The sequence below is a fragment of the Neomonachus schauinslandi genome, chromosome 14 (assembly GCF_002201575.2).
Source record: "Neomonachus schauinslandi chromosome 14, ASM220157v2, whole genome shotgun sequence".
Lineage (NCBI taxonomy): Eukaryota > Metazoa > Chordata > Mammalia > Carnivora > Phocidae > Neomonachus > Neomonachus schauinslandi.
Window position 1 is genome coordinate 84197506 of NC_058416.1, and position 22176 is coordinate 84219681.

General features: G+C 41.3%; 2 protein-coding genes across 3 annotated transcripts in view; one reads left to right on the top strand and one right to left on the bottom strand.

Moving 5' to 3' along the window:
* Positions 1 to 228: 228 nt before the first annotated feature.
* PPTC7 (protein phosphatase targeting COQ7) overlaps positions 229 to 22176 on the top strand; it is a 42649-nt gene continuing 20701 nt past the window's right edge. For both annotated transcript variants that reach the window (XM_021698487.1, XR_006541211.1), the window contains exon 1: positions 229 to 711. In XM_021698487.1, coding sequence (XP_021554162.1) covers positions 489 to 711 — 223 coding nt within the window. In that variant the 5' untranslated portion in view covers positions 229 to 488. The remainder of the gene's footprint in view (positions 712 to 22176) is intronic.
* On the bottom strand, positions 18733 to 19170 carry LOC110588206 (small ubiquitin-related modifier 2-like). The gene is made up of 2 exons (XM_021698489.2): positions 19017 to 19170; positions 18733 to 18959 (listed from the first exon to the last, which is right to left on the bottom strand). Exons 1-2 carry the CDS (start codon positions 19168 to 19170, stop codon positions 18883 to 18885), a joined length of 231 nt encoding a protein of 76 aa, XP_021554164.1. The 3' UTR covers positions 18733 to 18882.

Sequence of the window (22176 nt, forward strand, 5' to 3'; positions counted from 1 at the left end):
TCCTAGGTTTTGGATGCTAAGCCGTGAAGCAGAGACTACAACTCCCAGGAGACATTGCGTCCACACCCTCTGCGCACGCTCGACCTCAGAGACCGCAGAAGGCACCGAGCCCGAGGGGGCGTGACTTGGGCCTGAGAGCGAACCGTGGGCGGGGCTAAGGCGTGGCCATAGAGGGGGCGGTGCTGCCGGCGCGGCCCGGAACACGCTAGTGGAGCGGAAGATGGCGGCGGCAGCGGTGGCTGCAGCTGGGACCCCACTTGGTCTGAAGTGGAGGAGCCGCCGGCTCTGACCTCGCTCTGGCTCCGGTGCGCGCAGCGGAGCGTGTGCGAGGCCCCGCGCGTAGGGCAGGGGCGGCGGCGGCGACTGTGCGCCGCCCTGAGGAGCGCCCCGGCGGCGGCGCTGCTGCGGCTGAGGAGAGAGCCGGCTCTGGGCCTCCGCGTCCTCCTGCTCCCCGGGCCCCCCGCCTCCTCGGGGGGGCGGCGGCGGCGATGTTCTCGGTCCTCTCGTACGGGCGGCTGGTGGCCCGCGCCGTGCTTGGCGGCCTCTCGCAGACCGACCCCAGGGCCGGTGGCGGCGGCAGCGGTGACTACGGGCTGGTGACGGCCGGCTGCGGCTTCGGCAAAGACTTCCGTAAGGGCCTTCTCAAGAAGGGCGCGTGCTACGGGGACGACGCGTGCTTCGTGGCGCGGCACCGCTCGGCAGACGTGCTCGGTGAGTACCCGGCCCGGGTCCTCCGCCGCAGCCCCGGATCCGCCTCCTGGGGACTCCCCTGCTCGGGGCTTCCCCAGTTCTTCCCCAGTTCCTCCAAGCGGTGAGAGGAGCCCGAGAGCCAGTAGTAGCTGTAGGGAGGGAGCGCTTACTATGTGCCAGGCGCCGTGCCAAGCGCCCGTGGTGCGTTCTCCGTTGGAACAACCCCCATTTTAGAGATGAGGAAACTGAGCCGCAGAGCGGTCGCGTTCTGTGCTCAAGGTCACACAGCCTGACGATGTGACCAGTTTGTCTGAGTCCAGAACCGCACTGTTAGTCACTTGGCTGTGCCTGTCCCGACGACCTCGTCCCTTCCCCCGGAGACACCTGCAGACTCCTAACCTCGCTCTTGTTCCCTCCCCGCCTCCTCCCTCTGCTTGCCCCGGAGATCTCTAATTCTTCGCGTGCTCCTGACGCACAGCCTGGCCACAGGCTGCGGGATCCAGAGCAGACTGACTGTCCTGAGCCCCAGACAGCCCAGCCGCATTCTTTCGCCGCCTCGATGGTGACCAGATCTCCATCCTTTTCGGAGTCTCGCAGGCGGTGGCGCTGGCCTGGTGAAAAAACACTCGCAGTGCATTCTCCCAAACTGCTCTTGCCCACTTCAGGTCATTTGGGGTGGAAGAGAGTCTCCTTGACCCAAAATAGAATGGTCGAACCTTCTTCAAACTGCAGCGAAGAAAGCCTTGAGAATTGGTTAAAGCATTTTCAGGCCACAGGTGCTTCCAAAGGCCTATTCCAGTTATACCTTTGGCTGGGAGACTAGCGTATGAGCTTATAGAAAGGGCTAAATATAATTAACAAGCAATCAGAAAGTTTATCATAATATACATCTTTGGAGACAATGTGTATGCCATAGAATCATACTGCCATTAAATCTCCTTTAATAAGTAAAGCACTTCCTTTGATATTGAAGGACATGCTGTCATTGAACTTGGGTTCAAATGTCACTTTGGTTTCACTTCTTAGGTGAGGTTGAGTTTTTGACTACTTTAAATTTCATATGCTGAGGCACAGTTTGGCATTGGAACAAATGGTCCTGTAACTCTTTATGACAATAATTATTTTTTAATTTGATCTCAGAATAACTGCCTATTATCTGTTTCTACTACATGTAGTGTTTGTGAACAGGGTTACTGGAAAGGTTGTTCTCAGTTTAATTTATGAATGACCCCATTACCTGTGTTGAAAAAATCATTTAGTGTTTAGACAACACTCTTGATGTTAACTTTAAGAGGGTGAGGGAGGATTCAGTAGGTGAAGGAGCTTGTAGATAGAAATCATATAAATTCACTTTGAAGTCAGCTTGACCCTGACTCAGTATCTTTTTTTTTTAAAGATTTTATTTATTTATTCATGAGAGACAGAGGCAGAGGGAGAAGTAGGCTCCCCGTGGAGCAGGGAGCCTGATGCGGGGCTCGATCCCAGGACTCTGGGATCATGACCTGAGCCGAAGGCAGCCGCTTAACCGACTGAGCCACACAGGCATCCCTGACTCAGTATCTTTTTTAAAGGGCTGTCAATAGCTGTCTTTTCCCATTACATTTAGAAGCTTCGTTTAATGAGTTTGTGACCTGTGCTGCTTTTTCAAATCGGAGTCAGTGCAACAGGATAGGTGATAATGAGCCACTAACGTTCCCCCTTACAAATCTGTGTGCTGGCTTTTGTGAAAGATTTGCAATTTGATTAATGATTTGGGGACATTTTAATGAGCTAAATCCCTATGCTTAAGCTTGATTTTAAAATTTGTGAAGGCTACTTTCTTAATGAAGTGGGGTATTTAGAAGGATATGGGGAATTTTGGTCAAACCCATTTTGAAAAAAGTATAAACCTACCATCTTGGCAGAAACCCTGCCAAATTTTGTGCTCAACTTTGCCAGCCTGGCTCTGATACGTGGTTTTGGGCAAGAGCCTCTCAGCTCATTTTCCTCATCTAGACTAGAGGAGGAAGGGAGTGGACTACCTGATGCTTAGGGACTTCTGACCATCGGATCATATTTTCTTTTTGTTTTGAAAAAACCTCACGCTTTGTTATTTTGCACCTGAAATAACAGACATTATTTCCTATCGTATTCACATGGGTACCTTCAGTATAGTTCTCCTGTTTTATATTTGGCGCTAAACCAGTGGTTCTTAACTTTCCTTGGTTCATGGCCTCAGGACTTTTGACTGCCCAAGGGCTCTCTACCCACAAAAATGTGCATGGAGACAAAATTTTGCATAGGCATTCAGTGACTTCACTGACCCCACGAAGTCCATCTGCATACCACTTAGAGGTCCATCCACAGGGACCAGATTAGGAACCACAGCTCTGTAACCCCTCCAAAAGGAATGCTGCCAGGCATAACCAGACAGGTGTGACCTAGGGGTGGTCTTTGGCCATATTTGACAAGAGCCATTTTGAGAGAGAGAATAAGTGTGTGTGTGTGTGTGTGTGTGTGTGTGTGTATGTGTGTTTGGTGTACAAATCAGGGGAGACAGGTTCTCTAGGACTGTCCTGTTTTGGAAGAGCTCTTCCAGAAAGCCATCTTGGGGGGCCACCTGAAACAACTTCTGAGTAGGCCTCATTTGATCTTTGGCTTCTACAAACCAGTTTGTGTGATGGTGACTTCTGTTTTATTGACACTATCCCATCAGGCAGGTCTGATTATTGCTTGCTATGAAAGAGGTGAGGCATCTCAGCAAGTCCTTAGTAATGCTTTTTCTCTGGAAGTCGGAGTTGTAAACTGAAAAGCATTAAAGGACCATGTTGAATAATGTTATGTTGAACCTCAGTGCTTTGAACCTTCTAGTTCTACAGATAATTCATTTTCTTTGGGTTAACACTGTATTTGTTGCTAAATATATGTACAACTCACTGTGCTCATCTACAACTCCTTGACTGGAATAAAAGCTGTTTATTTCTTTTTGTATTAGAAAGAGAAAGCTGTTTTATTTCTTTAATTTAGAATTGATCTGTTCTATTAGTATGCAGTGACTAAAAGTACTTGGTGCTTTACAGAATTTTTGTAGAGTCCCCACTGGATTTCTTTTAGGAAAAACCAACTATGGTGGGTGTGGTGAGACATAGGAACCACTCCTATCCCCTGGAAAATTGGCAAAGGTGCTTTCTCTTTATTAGGTTCAACAGGAGTAAACCAATACCAGCAGGAGCTATGTGCACTTTTCCTTTTTCTTCTTCGTTGTGGCTAATCCTGAGTTCTCTCATTACTCTATATGGCATGGATGCCTAAGTACACAAAAATATGAGAGCTGTCCAGTGTGTAATTGCTAGGCCTCCTACAGCTCTAAGCTGCTTAACAATAGAATCAAAGACTGGTGAGAGTTGTAAGACTTAGAAACCTTGGAGTCCAGTGAGAAAATGGAGGCCTACAGAGGGTCAAATGATTTTGCTAAGGTTATTCCACTAGTTAATGGCAGAACTAGGACTAGCACCAAGACTGCCCATTACAGTCCACTTTCCGTTGCTTCACTAGGTAAGTTTTCTTGATAACATGGGTGAATTCAAAACCAGTCTCTTCAGGTACAGTTGATCCTTCTAATGTTTTTCCTGCTTAAGGGTATATGTGTGTGTGTGTTTACAACTTCTCTATCCACAGTATGACTCATAATTAAAATGCAACAAAAGCTCCTCTGCATACTAAACCACAGTTTACTGAAACCACTTCTTTGAGAAATGGCAGCATGGTCTATGCCATGTAAAATCTGACCTCTGAATAGAGTTGTAAAGTAATTCTTATAAAACTGCCAGATGTTTATTGAAGCTTGATTTAACTTGAAACCTTAAAGAGAAATGAAAACAATTTCATATTCTAGCCTTTGGATATGATTTTGATTGTGGCCAGGATTTTTGAAGTGTTTTTGTGAGTCAGTCGTTAAGCGTCTGCCTTCGGCTCATGTCATGATCCCAGGGTCCTGGGATCAAGTCCTGCATCAGGCTCCCCGCTCTGCGGGAAGCCTGCTTCTCCCTCTCCCACTCTCCCTGCTTGTGTTCCCTCTCTCGCTGTCTCTCTCCCTGTTAAAAAATAAATGAAATCTTAAAAAAAAAAAAAGTAATGTCAATTTTTTTTTTTAAGATTTTATTTATTTATTTGAGAGAGAGAGAACGAGAGAGCACATGAAAGGGGGGAGGGTCAGAGGGAGAAGCAGACTCCCTGCCGAGCAGGGAACCCGATGCGGGATTGGATCCAGACACTCCAGGATCATGACCTGAGCCAAAGGCAGTCGCTTAACCAACTGAGCCACCCAGGCGCCCAAAGTAATGTCAATCTTAAAAGTAGTTGTCTTAAGCTATAAGGATTACGTGAACAATATAAGGATCAAAAGTTTATTTAGGAAGTGAATAGATTAGGTAGAATTTTATGTTTTCCAACAGTCATGATAATTTTAATATATTTGGTAGAAGCTCGGTATCTGAAAGTGAGTTATCCTTTTAATAACAAAGTAGTCACATTGGGAGAGTGTGCATGTGTGCTAATTTAAGCCTTTGAAGAAGTCATCTTTGGAATTTCCCTCAGTTAGATTTTAAGCTGTGTCAGGAAACTAGTCTTATTATTATATAGTCATAATTTTCTGAAAGTCAAATTTTAGCCTGATCTACCTCTTGACAGCAGACATGACCCTGGTTGAGTTTTTAAAAATTGAAATATAGAATTCATCTGTCATAACGTTTACCTTTTAAAGTAAAAAAAAAAAAAAAAGGTGGCATTTAGTACATCCACAGGGTTGTGCAACCACCACCACTGACTAGTTCCAGAGCACATTCATCACCACAAAAGAAACCCCTGTGCATTAGCAGTCACTCCCCAGTCTCCCCTCCCTCAACCCCTGGCAACAGAAAGTATAGGCTGACTATAGATTGGCCTCTTTTGGACATTTCATATAAATGGAATCTCACAAAATGTGGTCTTTTGTATCTGGCTTTTTTCACTTTTTAAAATATACTTTCACAAAGTATATTTTAAGGTCCACCCACATTGTAGTTTGTATCAGTGCTTTGTTCCTTTTTATGGCTGAATAATATTCCATTGTATGGATATACCACATTTTGTTTATCCATTAATTTATAAATGGACATTGGGTTGTTTCCACTTTTTAGCTGTTGTGAATAGTGCTGCTGTGACACATCCATGTACAGGCTTTTGTGTGAACATATATTTTTCATTCTCTTGGGTATATATCTAAAAATGGAATTGTTGGGTCTTACCATAGCTATGACTTTATGAGGAATATAGTTGGTTTTTATATAATTATTTTTATATACTTATTATTTTATCCAAGGGAAATATTTTTTAAAAGGCAACAATCAAATATAAGTTCTAAGGTTAATCAGTACTTTTTTAATTTTTAAAGATTTTATTTATTTGTGAGGGAAAGAGAGAGCGCTAGCGAGCAAGGCGTCAGGCAGAGGCAGAAGCAGTCTCCCTGCTGAGCAAGGAGCCCGATGCTTGACTCTATACCAGGACCCTGGGATCAAGCCCCGCATCGGGCTGCCTGCTCCACGGGAAGCCTGCTTCTCCCTCTCCCACTCCCCTGCTTGTGTTCCCTCTCTCACTGTGTCTCTCTCTGTCAAATAAATAAATAAAATCTTAAAAAAAAAAAAGCCACTTCTTTTGTTTATCCATTCATTTCAAAGAAATTCATTTCTTTCAAAAGAAAGAAGAAAAAAAAAAGCCACACATTTGACTAGTTGCTGTCTGACTTTTCTGAGTATTCTGTCTTTGTGTAATAAGATTACAGGGTTGATGGATAGAGGAATTTTGCTGTTTGTTTGGGTTTTTTTTAAAGATTTTTATTTATTTATTTGACAGAGAGAGACACAGAGAGAGAAGGAACACAAGCAGGGTGGGAGAGGGAGAAGCAGGCTTCCCGCAGAGCGGGGAGCCTGATGCGGGACTCGATCCCAGGACCGTGGGATCATGTCCTGAGCCGAAGGCAAACGCTTAACGACTGAGCCACCCAGGCGCCCCTGCAGTTTGTTTTTTAAACTCTTGCTCCCTGATATTTTCCTCACTTTGCTATACACATATATTGTACTTTAAAGAGGTTCTTAAAAGGCACATTATTTTTCAAGTCATTTCCTCATTTGTTATACTGTCAAAACTACTTTTTCTTTGTTCAGTCTTTAGAGATTCTCAAGCTTAGTTTTAAATTTTCCTAACTTTCAGGTTCTCTCAATGTGTTAATCTTTTTAAAGGATTTTGGATGAATCTTTTTTATGGAGCAAGTAATTGAATTTGAAAGCATGACTGTTTATACTTTTTCGAAAATACATTTTTGTTAAAAGGTTTTAAATTGTAGCACCTGGGTGGCTCAGTCGTTAAGCGTCTGCCTTTGGCTCGGGTCGTGATCCCAGGGTCCTGGGATCGAGCCCCGCATTGGGCTCCCTGCTCGGCAGGAAGCCTGCTTCTCTCTCTCCCACTCCCCCTGCTTGTGTTCCTGCTCTCGCTATCTCTCTCTGTGTCAAATAAATAAATAAAATCTTAAAAAAAAAAATTGCAGCAGAAGGTAAGATGCATGTATTGGTTGTGGTGGGGTTTTTTTTTTTTTTTTTTTTTTAATTTTTTTTTTAAGATTTTATTTATTTATTTGAGAGAGAGAATGAGACAGAGAGAGAGAGCATGAGAGGGAGGAGGGTCAGAGGGAGAAGCAGACTCCCCGCAGAGCAGGGAGCCCGATGTGGGACTCGATCCAGGGACTCCAGGATCATGACCTGAGCCGAAGGCAGTCGCTTAACCAACTGAGCCACCCAGGCGCCCTGTGGTGGGGTTTTTTGCAGGGAGAAGGGGCTGGATTGGAGGAGGCTGTTCCCTGAACTTCAGCACTGCTTTATGAAACTGGGCAGTACATAACTTGAATAGCTCCAACAGTATCCAAATGGAGTTTGTACTCAGGTGACTCAAGAAGCACTATACCCAGGCCACAATATTTGACTTACAGCCATGTCCTTTGAGTAAACGCTTATGTCAAGTTCAAGCTAAATGTCAAATGCATTTTATGTAGGTCCCTGTGCCTTTTAGAGAGGCCTTACTTGGGACTTCAGGTTCAGAATTTTCAGGAAAATGCTTTAGAAAAGTAACATTAGTATTTCCTTCCTGAAATTTGACTTTTCAAATGAGAAGTTCTAGTTAGTTTAAAACAGTGTGCCTTGTGGATTTGCCTTTCAAAATTAGTGTTAACTTTTGGTCTCATTTTAAGAAGTGGTGCCCTGGATCCTAATTTTTGTCATTAGTAATAAAATTTAGTCATCTCTCTTGTTTGGGAGTTGTCAAATATTTTAAAAATACAGTAGTTTTCTATTTCCTTGAGAGCTAAAAGCATTTGTTTCCTATTAAACAATACACACAATTTATAAAATTGCATCATAAATCAAGACTTTTTGCAAAAACTGACTCACTGCAGAGGGCATTGGACTGATAACACTTAATCAGTTAAACTTGATTTGGCAAGTGGCATAGCTCTTTCAATTTATTTTATTTTTATTTTTTTTAAAGATTTTTTTTAAATTTTTTTTTATTTATTTATTTGACAGAGAGAGACATAGCGAGAGTAGGAACACAAGCAGGGGGAGTGGGAGAGGGAGAAGCAGGCTTCCCGCGGAGCAAGGAGCCCGACGCGGGGTTCGATCCCAAGACCCTGGGATCATGACCTGAGCCGAAGGCAGGCGCTTAACGACTGAGCCACCCAGGTGCCCTCTTTCAATTTATTTTAAAATTTTGAGGAAAAAAAGATGCTCAGTTCTTTTGAATAAGATCGCAAATAGGATTTTGGGTGGATTGAGAGGTGGGGGTACAAAGCTTTTCCTTAAAGAGTGAAAGTACTTCACTCTATTTTTCCTAAGCATTATTTAGTATCTTGACACAAAATATGATTCATCTTATCAGAGCTTTATATATAGTGATTTAGATTTAACAGCATGTTTTTGTGTTTTACATTATTTAATGTTTTAACTATAAATAGCTGCTCTTATCTCCACTTAATCTGCATCTGTTTCCTTATCTATAAAGTTTTTCTTTTTTTTTAGAATTTATTTATTTATTTGATAGAGAGAAACACAGCCTGAGAGGGAACAAAAGCAAGGGGAGTGGGAGAGGGAGAAGCAGGCTTCCCGTGGAGCAAGAAGCCTGATGAGGGACTCGATCCCAGAACCCTGGGATCATGACCTGAGCCGAAGGCAGACGCTTAACGACTGAGCCACCCAGGCGCCCTCCTTATCTATAAATTTGACTCATCAATAAGGTCGATACAGCTAGTATCATAGCTAGGACTTGGACCTAAGTTTCCTGCTTGTGTGTCTAGTGCTTTTAAGTAAATGCTTTTGTTTTGTGCTTATAAAAATAACACATGTTCAGAAAAGCACAGTATAAGACTCCTGTAACTCATAACTAAACTATAGTCAGTGGTTTCCTCCAGCTTTTGTATATACACAATTGTATGTATACGTACTATTAAATAAAATTGAGCTAATATATATATATAGTCTGCTTTGTAATGTTATTTTTATGTAATGTAAACTGAGCATATTTCCATGCGTCACTGCATCGTATTTTTTCTGCACGTATAGCCCATAATTTGTTTAATAACCAGTTCTCTATTTTTAGTTATTTAGATTATTTCCAGTTTTGTTTTTTTTTAAGATTTTATTTTTTTTAAGTCTTACTTATTTAAGTAATCTCTACACCAGCGTGGAGCTCGAACTCCCAACCCCAAGATCAGTTGCATGCTTTACCAACTGAGCCAGCCAGGTGCCCCAATTTCCAGTTTTCTGTTTTGAGTAAGATTAGAGTGAATGAGTATCTCAGCATCTGAATATTTTCTTAGGATAAATTCCTTGAAGAGTTCTTGAGTCAAAGGCTATGAACATTTGCAAGCCCTCTGATATAAATATTAGCATGGGTCCCTCCAGAAAGGTTACGCTAATTTATACGTTTCCAGTTGTTATGAAATTGCTCTCATCAATAAGCTTATTGTTGATCTTGAGTCTGTCACATTTAACAGTTTATAAATTTACCAGGTTCTTAAATAGTTGTTTTTGTGGTGAGTAAGTTTGGTGAATAGTTCTAGAATTGATTGGATTGTTGGTATGAATCCCACGGACTACAAAATGACTGCAAAAACTTTGCCAGAGACTACAAAAGTGACTTACTACAAAGAGTGCTTTCTGTTGAAAGACCCAGTATTATTTTGATTCAGGCCAATTCCAACACATTTTTGTACCGATTTTTCTTTTACTCATTAACAGACTATTTTGAAAAGGAAGGGAATTTCTTTGTGTGTATGTGTGTACTGCTTTGACTGTATATTCTGATTTTTCAAGGATCCTATTATCCAGGTTTTTTGACTTATCAGAATTAGTCTATGCTGTCATTTGATGTAGATGAAAAAGAATAGCTGTGCTGAATGAAACAAAAAGTGCTTCTGTTTTCACATCAACGTTTGGATAGCAGTTTTGGATAAGAAAATAGATGTGAGTTATTTGCATAAGAGCTAGAAAACTGTTCATGGCCTCTAAGTTAACCACTAATTGGTAATATGGTCATCAATGTTTCTATGAAATGAAGTCTAAACAAGGATGTTTTATGCATGCATTTTTTAAAAGATTTTATTTATTTATTAGAGAGAGAGAGACCACAAGCGGGAGCGGCAGGCAGAGGGAGAAGCAGGCTCCCCACTGAGCAAGGAGCCTGATGGGCTCGATCCCAGGACCCTGGGATCATGACCTGAGCTGAAGGCAGGTGCTTAACCGATTGAGCCACCCAGGCATCCCTGCACACATTATTTTTAAGAATTCACTTCTTTTGGTTCTTGAGCAGCAACTTTGATCTTATCATTGCTTTTCTTGTTCGTGTACGCTAAATTCACCAGTCAGTGGTCTTTGGATAACAAAGTTAGGGTGTTTTGTGGATACATTCCACATACACATATTTATTTACAGATCATCTGAATTCAGTGAAGTAAATTAATACTAATCCATAACCATCTTTTATTCTTTTATCAGAATTTCAAATTGAAAAATGGTTGGCTGGACTTTTTGTTAGTTAGGCTTAGTTTAATTAGACTTTAGCTTAAAGAAGAAGCATATTCTCCCAACATTTTAGGTGGTTAAAACCAAAGTAAAAGGACATGGGGCAGTATTTTTACTCTCTGAATCATTATTGAAACTTCTCTGAAAACATGTATGTGTTGGTGTAATAAGGAGAAAGGAAAATTTGGGAAGGCTGAGATGGAGCCTTTGCTTCAAAACTAGTTCATGTAATAAATGTAATGTTGTATGTGAAAAATAAAGCATAGCTGTATGTTAACCTTTATTTTATAGTTTCTAAAACAGTTTCCCTTTTCTTGCAGTATGACTTAGAATCCCAGAATCTTCGATCTTAGAAAAAGGAATTCTTGAGAGAATTTGCCCCCCTGCCCCTTATTTCACAGATGAGAAAACTAAAGCTTAGAGAAGTGATTTGGCCAGTATCCTACAACCAGTTAGTGGCAAAGTAAGCTGGCTGTGGTATCATCCCCTGACTCCTTTTCTGGGTTCTTTCCATCAAACTTTCTTATAACGGTCTGTGAGAGGAGCATCTTGTAGCTAGCTCCAACCCAGGGCACAACATCTTGTGCAACTCTAAGATGAACTCTTTGGAGTTCTCAGATGAAAGTTTGTACACCAGCGTGTTGGTATTCTAACTTTTCAGTACAGTCAACTGAATTTATTGTTTACTGGTTGTTTCCTGTAAGTCCCTGACAGGTGCTGTGAAGAAGACCAAGAACAAGAGAGACTTCAGCTCTGAAGTCTGGCAGGGAAGGCCACAGGAACAGTATAACAAATACACACACATTAGGTGTTGTGGAAGCATGGAGTCAGGTCTCGATAGATGGGTTTTTCAGTAATTGAGGCAAGTGAGAAGAATGGTAAAGCTCTCCAGATTGAGGGATCAGCAGACACAGAAGATTGTCTTCAAACTACGGCTGTTTTGTGGCTAGAGAGTAGTTTGGGCTGGCTGAGTGGGTTTGGAAGGGCAGTTGAGAATTGTTAGAAAATAGGTTGAGACCAAACTGTTGAAGGTCACAATTGCCATATTAAATAACTGGGTTCCATTTGGGGGGGGGCGGTTAGGAAGCTATAGAAGATGTTGTTGCCTTTGTTTTGCATTTGGTTTGGTGGTTTTTGAAGAGGCAACACGTTCAAATGGTACAAAATTCAAAAGGTATTCTAAATTCAAAGCGTACAAAGTGAAAAGTTTCTCTCTTCTAGCTGCAAAGTTCCTTTCCCAGAAGGAACTAATGTTATCAGTTTCTGGTGTATCCTTCCAGAGAATTGTTTTAAAAAAGATTTTATTTATTTATTTGAGAGAGCACAAGCAGGGGGAGCAGCAAGCAGAGGGAGAGAAAGAGAAGCAGGCTTCCCCACTGAGCAGAGCCCGATGTGGGGCTTGATCCCAGGACCCCAGGATCATGACCTGAGCTGAAGGCAGACGCTTAACCAACTGAGCAGCCACGCAGGCGCCCCCCCCCAAGAATGTTTTTACATATACAAGTAGGAAAGTGTATATACGTGGAAGGTATTTGAAGAGCAACATGGACATAGCAATCTTATAAAAAGCAAAAAAGAAAGAAAGAAGAAAATGATACAGAGTGTAATGGGAGAATAGGAAAGCAAAAGACCAGTTAGGGAGCTACTGAAATAGTCTGAACTAGAAAAGGCTTTAACTAGGACAGTTCAAAGTAGTCTGGCTTCAGAAACATTGCAGACATATCAATAGGACTTAGTGATAATTGGACGAAGAGGGTGAAAGAGAAAAGAGGACTTGAAGTTGATTTTGAGGTTTTGCATCTGGAAGCCTCCTTAAGTTTCTAGCCTACAAGTGTGGGTGGGTTGGGCTGCCATTAACCAGGTTAGGATATGCAAGAGAAGGATTGAATTTGGGGATGGAAAACAGGATTGCTTGGTGGGAGAGGCATTTCAGAGGTGGAATCATCTGGCTCATGGAATGCTTAAGTCCAGCTGGCCTTTACTGAGTTCTAAGTGTTCCAGCAATGATTCTCATTAGAATTACCTGTGCAGTTTGGTTTTCGTACTTTGCTAGGAGGCCCAGGCCCATCCTAGACAAACTGACTCAGGAGGTGGGGCTTGGGTAATCTCAGTGTGCAGCAAGAACTGAGAACTTTTGTGCCAGGTACTAGGCCAACACCCAGAGATGAAAAAGATGGTTGGTTAGCAATGGAAAGAGACTCAGCCCTGAAGGGGAGTTACAATATAGAGAGGGAGAAAGGAGACAGGAAAGCTGTGATAGAGGTGCTGCAATTATTGTTATTACCTAAGGAAATGGTTTAGACCAATTTATCACTAGTTGTTATAAGATTTTTCCATTTAAGGAATATCTTGGGGCACCTGGGTGGCTCAGTCATTAAGTGTCTGCCTTGGGCTCAAGTCATGATCCCAGAGTCCTGGAAACAAGCCCCGCATCGGGCTCCCTGCTCCAAGGGAAGCCTACTTCTCCCTCTCCCACTCCCTCTGCTTGTGTTCCCTCTCTCGCTGTCTCTCTCTCTCTCAAATAAATAAATAAAATCTTTTTAAAAAAATAAATAAAATAAGGAATATCTAAGTCTGAACCCTGGCACATAGTAGGCAGCAGGCACTTAAGAGATATTTGTTAAATAAGGTTATTTCAGAGCCACTTCTGGAAAAAGAAAACTAATTTCTTCAAAGTGCAGGTGGATCTGTTTCTCCTTTTTTAGAGACATAAGTTTGTTTCTTAGTTACTGTTAAATGTTTAATGAGATATTGAATGGTGGTGGATGTGTGATGGGAAAAGCTGAATGGACCACTCATCTTTTATACATTATCTGTGAGTGGGAATTGTCTTTTGGTTGTGACCACAGATACAAACACTAATCAAAGATTGTTTTTTCTGATTGCTACAGGCTAGGCTATTCTATATGCTGTTATTTAGTCTTTCTGAAAGAGAGGCATAACTCTCTTATTTAATGTTGACTGGGAGCTGAGCATTGTGGCAGGTACTCTTTAATACATTATCCCTGTTCGTCACATCAGTCCTGTCATATCCGTTATTATACCCATTTACAGATGAAGATACTAAGGCTCAGAGAGCTACCCAAGGACACCCTTGGTACACTTAACTCTAGTCCTGGAGCTGCAGTTTGAACCCAGATCTGACTCCAAAGCCTGTGCCCTTACCTAGTGTGTATACACTGCTTTTCAAGTCAAATGATCATTTAAAACTTTGTTTTACTGAAGTGATCTTTATTGAGTCTGAATAGTACTTTGATATGAGCTATTCCTAGGCTAACAGTTGAGCAAAGCCCCCTTCATTAAAGCAAATAAAGGCCTCAGTTGAACTAGTTCAGTGGGCCACAGGAACTTGGGTGACTTCAGGCCAGCCCTTTACTTCTGGGGACCTCCTTTATGCCTGAACTCCTGCAGTGTGTTTGGGCTGATTGCTGGTCAGAGGTTCCTGGCAGGAATGTAATAGGCATTCACCTGGAGGTCAGGTTTCTCTGCTCTTAGAGCTTAACCTCACCTTTATTACTGCACTTTATCCATATTAGTCAGAATCTTAGGGAACTGCCCAAATTAATTCTGTCCTCAACCTCCTCCCTCATGACTCGTGTTTTCATCATTCAAGGCTCATATGAGGCACTTATTTTCTCCATGAATACTTTTCCTGATTCCTTTAGCTACATGTAATCTGATCTTGCTTTAGTTTTTATTGGTGCATATTTATTTTGTTACAGCCATTTATCATAAACTTCTCCAAACCCCTCTCCCCTGCCATAGTCACTACCACTTGATTTTAAGCTTCGTGGGCAGGAAATCTTTTATTACATGTAAATCCCTTTAGCTGCTTTTCGCTACAGTGTCATGTATATAGAAGAGGTTCAATAAACTGTGTTGAATAACTTTAATATTTAGTGTAAGTGTAAAACGTAGCTCTAACTGGATTTATATAGTTTTTGTAATCCCTCCGAGAAAGGTAATATACATACTCATTATTGGAAAATGTGGAAAGTAAAAAGAAGAAAAAACAATTACTGGTCCTACCACTCAAAGATCATTACTTAATTAAACAGCATGTAGGAAAAAAATATAATTAGTGTTTAGAAATTAAGGGACAGCTCTCCACTTGGCAGGCTTACTCAGAGGAAATTATGTTCTCATTTTTTTAAAAAAGAGTGTTTGTGCCAGGGCTACATGTGACTCTTGACCTCTCCCAGAGGGTGGTATTTCAGTAAAGGCCAGCTCTTATTTTTATAGAGGGGTGAGAAAACCAGGGAGGTAAATAGTAACCTCTTTGAGGTTAGGTCAAAGATATATAGCTTAGGGGCGCCTGGGTGGCTCAGTTGGTTAAGCAACTGCCTTCAGCTCAGGTCATGATCCTGGAGGCCTGGGATCGAGTCCTGCATCGGGCTCCCTGCTCAGCAGGGAGTCTACTTCTCCCTCTGACCCTCCCCCCTCTCATGCTCTCTCTCTATCTCATTCTCTCTCAAATAAATAAATAAAATCTTTTTAAAAAAAGGATATATAGCTTAATTGTCATAAATATTAGGTTAACCTTTAAGACCAGAATTCTAGATCTAATCTTATAAATTATAAACAGAAGGAAAAATTCTCTCTTAGCCTAAAGGGCTAGTATAAGTAGGCACACATCAGATAGCTAGACTTTAATTGCTGTTATTTTCTTATTTAAATGTTCAATTATTAGGTGTTATATAACATTTTCTCATATCTAGAAACTAACAGGAGTCTCAGCTTTAACAGAAGCCTTTAATTCTTTTTTTTTTTTTTAAGATTTTATTTATTTGAGAGAGAGAGTGAGAGAGAGAAAGAGCACAAGAGGGGGAAGTGGGAGAGGGAGAAGCAGACTCCCTGCTGAGCAGGTAGCCTGATGCGGAACTCGATCCCGGGACTCCAGGATCATGACCTGAGCCGAAGGCAGTGGCTTCACCAGCTGAGCCACCCAGGCGCCCCAGAAGCCTTTAATTCTATAACGCACTAAGGGCCCTGCCCATACTGTCCATAGTTCACAGTAAGTGTGAGCCCGTGATCTGCCTGTTGCTTTCTTCTGTTCAGAAAGCATTGCTAACAGCATTTAGCATTTGGGGAAGATACTGTTGCAGCTCAAAAGGAGTGAAATGACCTTTTCTGTGACTTCACCTTCAACTCTTCAGTTTGTGTGGTGAGAAGGTAATTCCTACCCAAGTCTATAAGATACCCAAGGTCCCCAGGCCACATTGAGCCACATGTTCCACATTAAGTGTTTGGTATTTAAACAGATGAGCTAAAGTTAGAGGAAGAATATTTTATTTTAAAAAGGTTGGCTTTGGGGGCACCTGGGTGGCTTAGTCAGTTAAGCGTCTGACTCTTGGTTTGGGCTCAGGTCACCTTGGGGTCGTGAGATCAAGCCCCGCATTGGGCTCTGTGCTTAGTGTGGAGTCTGCTTGGGATTCTTTCCTCCTCCCCTCTCTACTCCTGCTCACTCTTGCTCACTCTATCTCTCTAAAATAAAATAAATAAAATCTTTAAAAAAAAAGAAAAAGGTTGACTGAGTTTCTTTGCCTTCACACTGTCATTTCCTTAACCTCTTTTCAGCATTTTTCACTGCTTTTTTAAGGCAAAGCAACTGCCCAGAATAGTCTGGAATTTACCATCTCTAGATAATGAAGTATTCTGGGCAGTAGGTATGAGGGTGTGTATGTGTGTACATTTTAATTTGATTAATTATGAAGTAATTTTGTGTTTACTAAACTAGAAAGGAATAGCTATTTTGTTTGGAATTCTAAAACATAAAATGGACCATTTATTCCTGCATTGGAGTCCTTATTTGAGTTTTGTTAACTCCCTCAGACAGTTCCATTTCTTTAGCAGAATTTGAGTTTTGCTTATAGGTTCCACTTTCGCACATTTTATTACGAGGTTGAACCTTTCTTCCTTTCCATTCTTTCAGCTTTGTTGCCTCAGCTTTTGAATTAGCTGTTCAGCCTAGAGATCTTGAGTTCTTAATGTAGAGTTGGTCTCTGGAGATTCAGAAGAAGCAGGTTTCATTGTGATTAATGCAGAGTGGTTGCTTTGGGGAAACTTTTTGCAAAGGGAATATATCACTTGCTTGTTAAAGCAGGAAGAACATCACAATCTATATTATTTCACCTCTAGAGAAGTGAAAGGACTGTTAGTCAAAGCAAATTGTACTTTTCTGAATAACTCAGCTGTTGAATTTTTTTTCCAGTAATTCTGCTTTTTGTTCTCTTTGGGATAATTATTTGCAGATACAACATTTCACAGTCCTGAATCACAAGGGAGTGTTCTTTTTTTTTTTTTTTAAAGATTTCATTTATTTATTTGACAGAGAGAGATAGCGAGAGCAGTAACACAAGCAGGGGGAATGGGAGAGGGAGAAGCAGGCTTCCTGCCGAGCAGGGAGCCCGATGTGGGACTCGATCCCAGGACCCTGGGATCATGACCTGAGCCGAAGGCAGACGCTTAACGACTGAGCCACCCAGGCGCCCACAAGGGAGTGTTCTTAATGCCCAAATTGTTGAGGCTTCAGCAATGTTGATACAAATATGATCTGTTCTATTTGATAGATATTGAGTTTATACTGTGATCTCATTTTTCTTTAGTTATAATGCTTCATGTTGTGATATCTCTAGACAAATAAGGTTGGCTTTGTGAACACTAGATTATAGTATTTGAAGAAGAACCTCTTCATCTGAAAAGAAGTTGGCTGTAGCACTGCAATAAATACCGCATAGCCAGTGCCTCGTTAGATGAATACTTGCTGCAGAAAGTGTAAAACCAGATATCTTTATCCCTTCTTATTCAACTGTTGTGATCCAGCCAGATCCTTACTCAGTTTCTCTTCTGGAATTTCACTTCACTATCAAGTACCCATCTTAGTAGATAGGAGACGTTTCACTGACGAAAAAACAATCCCTGTAGAACTGTCTTGCTTCATTAGAGTGTGAGGCTCAATGTAAAATGCCTTGAGATCATCAAAGATGCAAGAAATAAAGCTATTACCTTTGGGTACTATTTAATATTAGAAATTCTGCCAGTCTAGTTTTGGATAAAATAAAATTGCCAATTTTTTTTCACTGATACTTACATTAAAATTGAAATTTAGTATTCTCTAGGCATCACTATCTTCTGGAAAATGTTTGCTTTGTAACTAATTGCATGTCAATCTGAAGATGATTGTAGTAGAAGGGCTTAAGAATGGCAACCTCATGCTCGTGGCTGATAATAGGAGGACAGTGCTAGAGAGACACAGGCTTAGTTCAAAGTCTTTTTCAGGGTGAGCCTTTTGCAGCAACACGGTTAGGTGACCATAAGAAATTGGAAAGATGGGATTTTTAAGCTTCCACAGTTTCAGCTTACCAGATCTTTTTTCCTTTGCCTTTTTTTTTTTAAACAAGAAGTTTATTTAAACAACAAGACGCTTGACTTGAAGGGAAAACTATCTAGGTTTCATTTCTTTTAGAGTCATTTATCCCTACTTAAAGACAGATTGCCCTACATGTAACAGCTAAGCCTTTTTTTTTTTTTAAACAAGATGTTTATTTAAACAAGACGCTTGACTTGAAGGGAAAACTATCTAGGATTCATTACCTTTAGAGTAATTTATCCCTACTTAAAGACAGATTGCCCTACATGTAACAGCTATGTACAAAAAAGTTATAAAATTGTCCTTGGTTTTACAATGCTAAATGAAAAACATTAAAATTCTCCAATCGAATGAGGTATGCAAGGATTTTAGTGGTGTTCTTTTTTTGTTAAACAGAGCAAAATAACTTACTAGAATATAAAGATAAGAGCTGACTGAGCATGCCACTAATGGAGAGAGGGGGTATTTTCACAGAAGCAGTATTTTCCCCCATCCCATCTCCATTTGATGTCGATCAAAACATACCATTGGCTATCTAGTTAAAAAAAAATGCAGTATGCTTGTGCACATACACAGTTCCTTTATGTACAATAAAGGAATGGGGAAGGGGAAAATGAAAGAATAGAGAAAACTATACTGTAGTAGTCAGGATGTGGTGGAACCAAATTGTGGCTTTCTAATTGAGAATGTCTTCTTGGTCTGGAGGAACAGAGTTCTGGAGTAAAGTAGCAGGTTCCCTTTTTAGTAGACACCTCCTGTCTGCTGCTGGAACACATCAATTGTTTCTTCATCCTCCATTTCCAACTGTGCAGGTGTGTCTGTTTCATTGATGGGCTGCCCATCAAATCGGAATCTGATCTGCCTCATTGACAAACCCTGTCGTTCACAATAGGCTTTCATTAGTTTACTAAGTGATGTATGCCTCTTAATCTTAAACTGCACCACAGAACCATCCTGTCCCGCCACCTTCAAAATAATATGATCGTTGTTCTCAGTCTTGACTCCTTCCTTGGGCTTTTTGTCGGCCATGCCTAGTGCCAGAGTCTCCTCAGCTGCCGCTTCGCAAAAGAGGTACCAGGTCCGCACCGAACAAGCACACAAGCAGCGCGAGGAGCGGCAGAAGGAGGAGGCGGCAGCGGTGGAGGAGGGAGAGTTTCCTTCACCTTTTGGCATAGAACAAAGCTATTAAGTAAAATTCTGAGTTTAATAAAAAGCTAAATGATTTTTAAAGTACAGCAAAATTTTGTTTTTAGATGACTATACTAAGGCAAAAACAAAAATGTGTTAATTAGAAAAATGAAAATTGGCTGTTACTTTAAGAATTTTCTTTTTATAAAAAGATAGACTTAAATAATGGGAAACACAACAGAATTTTCTTTGTCCTTTTCTCTTAACTCTTCACTTTAGAAAAACAGTCTGTGGGAAACTTAACCAAAATATTATGTGAAAAATTGTAATTATCATATATATTTTCTGGTTGATTATCTCCCACTTCACAAAACTGGTATTTCCATGCAAGTAGTACACCTAAAGGAATTATCTGCACTCTATAGTCTCCTCTCAGCCTTCTGCTTGGCTATTTCAGATATGTAACCATTATCTTAGTCTAATAATGGTTTTAATTGGATTTTTGGGTCAAAGGAAACACTTAAGCTAGACTTATGCTGACAGAACGTTATTAATGGAGACATAAGATGATTACAGTGAATTAAAGGAAATAACTTCGGGCGCCTGGGTGGCTCAGTTGGTTAAGCGACTGCCTTCGGCTCAGGTCATGATCCTGGAGTCCCGGGATCGAGTCCCGCATCGGGCTCCCTGCTCGGCAGGGAGCCTGCTTCTCCCTCTGACCCTTCCCCCTCTCATGTGCTCTCTGTCTCTCTCATTCTCTCTGTCTCAAATAAATAAATAAAATCTTTAAAAATAAATAAATAAATAAAGGAAATAACTTCTATATTCAGTGTAAACTCTCTCTTGTCATTCAAAGCCTTCCCAGTTATTAACTCAGCCTACCTTTTCAGCTTCACCTCTTTTCACCTCCAAAGAAATTATATCATTCTGCCAAACTGGATACTTCCTTAATCAGCTATCATATCTGTGATTGTAATTTGATGCCTAGAGTAAGATGCAATTAACAAATGAGCTATTTGGCAAGGAATTCTCATTCCTAAGATCCCCACTTGAATTTATTACTCTCTGTGCTCTCTGAGCATGTCATCTACCCCTAATGGTGTCAATTCCCGATCTTTGTCAAAGATCTGGCTCTGATTGCCTTCCCAGCTGCCGACTCATAGTTTCTGACTTTATATAGAACATTTCCCTAAAAATGTCCTCCTGGCGCCTAAAACTCCGCATACCCTGAGACAGAATTCAGTATCTTCTAAAGGCATTTCCACCCCTTTCCCAACTGGGGAATCATCTAATCAATACTCATTCCTGGAATCCAGAAACCTGTTGATATAAAATACATTGATATCAAGTCCAGGTGTCTTTCTGTATTCATTCCTTTGTATTTCCAGTGATGATTCTATTTTTCTCGTTACCTCTAACCTAAAATCTTGCAGCTGATGCCTGACCTCTAACCTCTTCCCAACCCATTCTCTCCATCACTATCAGGATTATTTTTCTTTTTTTTTTTTAAAGATTTTTTTATTTACTTATTTGACAGAGAGAGAGAAGGAACACAAGCAGGGGGAGTGGGAGAGGGAGAAGCAGGCTTCCCACAGAGCAGGGAGCCCGATGCGGGGCTCGATCCCAGGACCCTGGGATCATGACCCGAGCTGAAGGCAGACGCTTAACGGCTGAGCCACCCAGGCGCCCCTCAGGATTATTTTTCTAAAGTATAGATTGGAGGGGCGCCTGAGTGGCTCAGTCGGTTGAGCGTCGGACTCTTGGTTTCTGCTCAGGTCATGATCTCATGACGTGGGGCTCTGCTAGGTGGGGAGTCTGCTTAGGGATTCTCTCCCTCTGCCCCTCACCCCACACGCATGCGTGCTGTCTCTGTCTCCCTCTAAAATAAATAAATAAATCTTTTAAAAAATTAAGATCTAGATTGGGGGCGCCTGGATGGCTCAGTTGGTTGGGTATCTGCCTTCCGCTCGGGTCATGGTCCCAAGGCTCTGGGATCGAGCCCTGCGGCAGGCTCCCTGCTCAGCGGAGAGCCTGCTTCTCCCTCTCCCTCTGCCTGCCGCTCTGCCTAACTGTGCTCTCTCTCTCTCTGTCAAATAAATAAATAAAATCTTTAAAAATATAGATAGATAGATTGGATTATATCACTTCCACCCAGAAACCTTGATGACTTTTTGTTGTCTATAGCAGTGTTGTCCAGTAGAAATATACTGGAAACTACATATGTAATCTTAAATTTTCTAGTAGCCACATTTAAAAGAGTAAAATGAAACAGATACAGTTAATTTCAATTAATATATGTATTTAACCCACTATAAAATATTTCAATCTAGTCAGTATAAAACTATCACTAAAATATTTTACCATTTTTTTTTGTACTACATTTTTGGAATCCAATGCGTTATTTTACATTTTTACATATCTACATACTTTACATAATTACATACAGTCCATCTCAATCCAAACTAGCCACATTTCAAACTCAATAGCCACATGTGTCTATTGGCTCCCATATCAGACAGCACAAGCTTATAGCATAAAGTATAAAGTTCTTGGGTCACGGGGAGCCTGGGTGGCTCAGTCAGTTAAGCGCCTGACTCTTGATTTTGGCTCAGGTCATGATCTCAGTGTCCTGGGATTGAGCCCCAGAGTTGGGTTCATGCTCAGCAGGGAGTCTGCTTGAGGATTTCCCTTTCCCTCGGCCCCTCCCCCCATTCATGCTCTCTCTCTCTCTTTCTCTAAAGTAAATCTTTTTTAAAAATTTAAGTTCTTGGATAACAATTCTTGGCCCTCCACAGGAGCCCTTCAGCTCCTGTCCTGCATTTTTCGACTTCTCAGCACTTACCCAAACCCCAGCCACACCTAATTGCTCTCCATTCTTTTCCTGGTACTACTCTCCCTTGCCTGTGG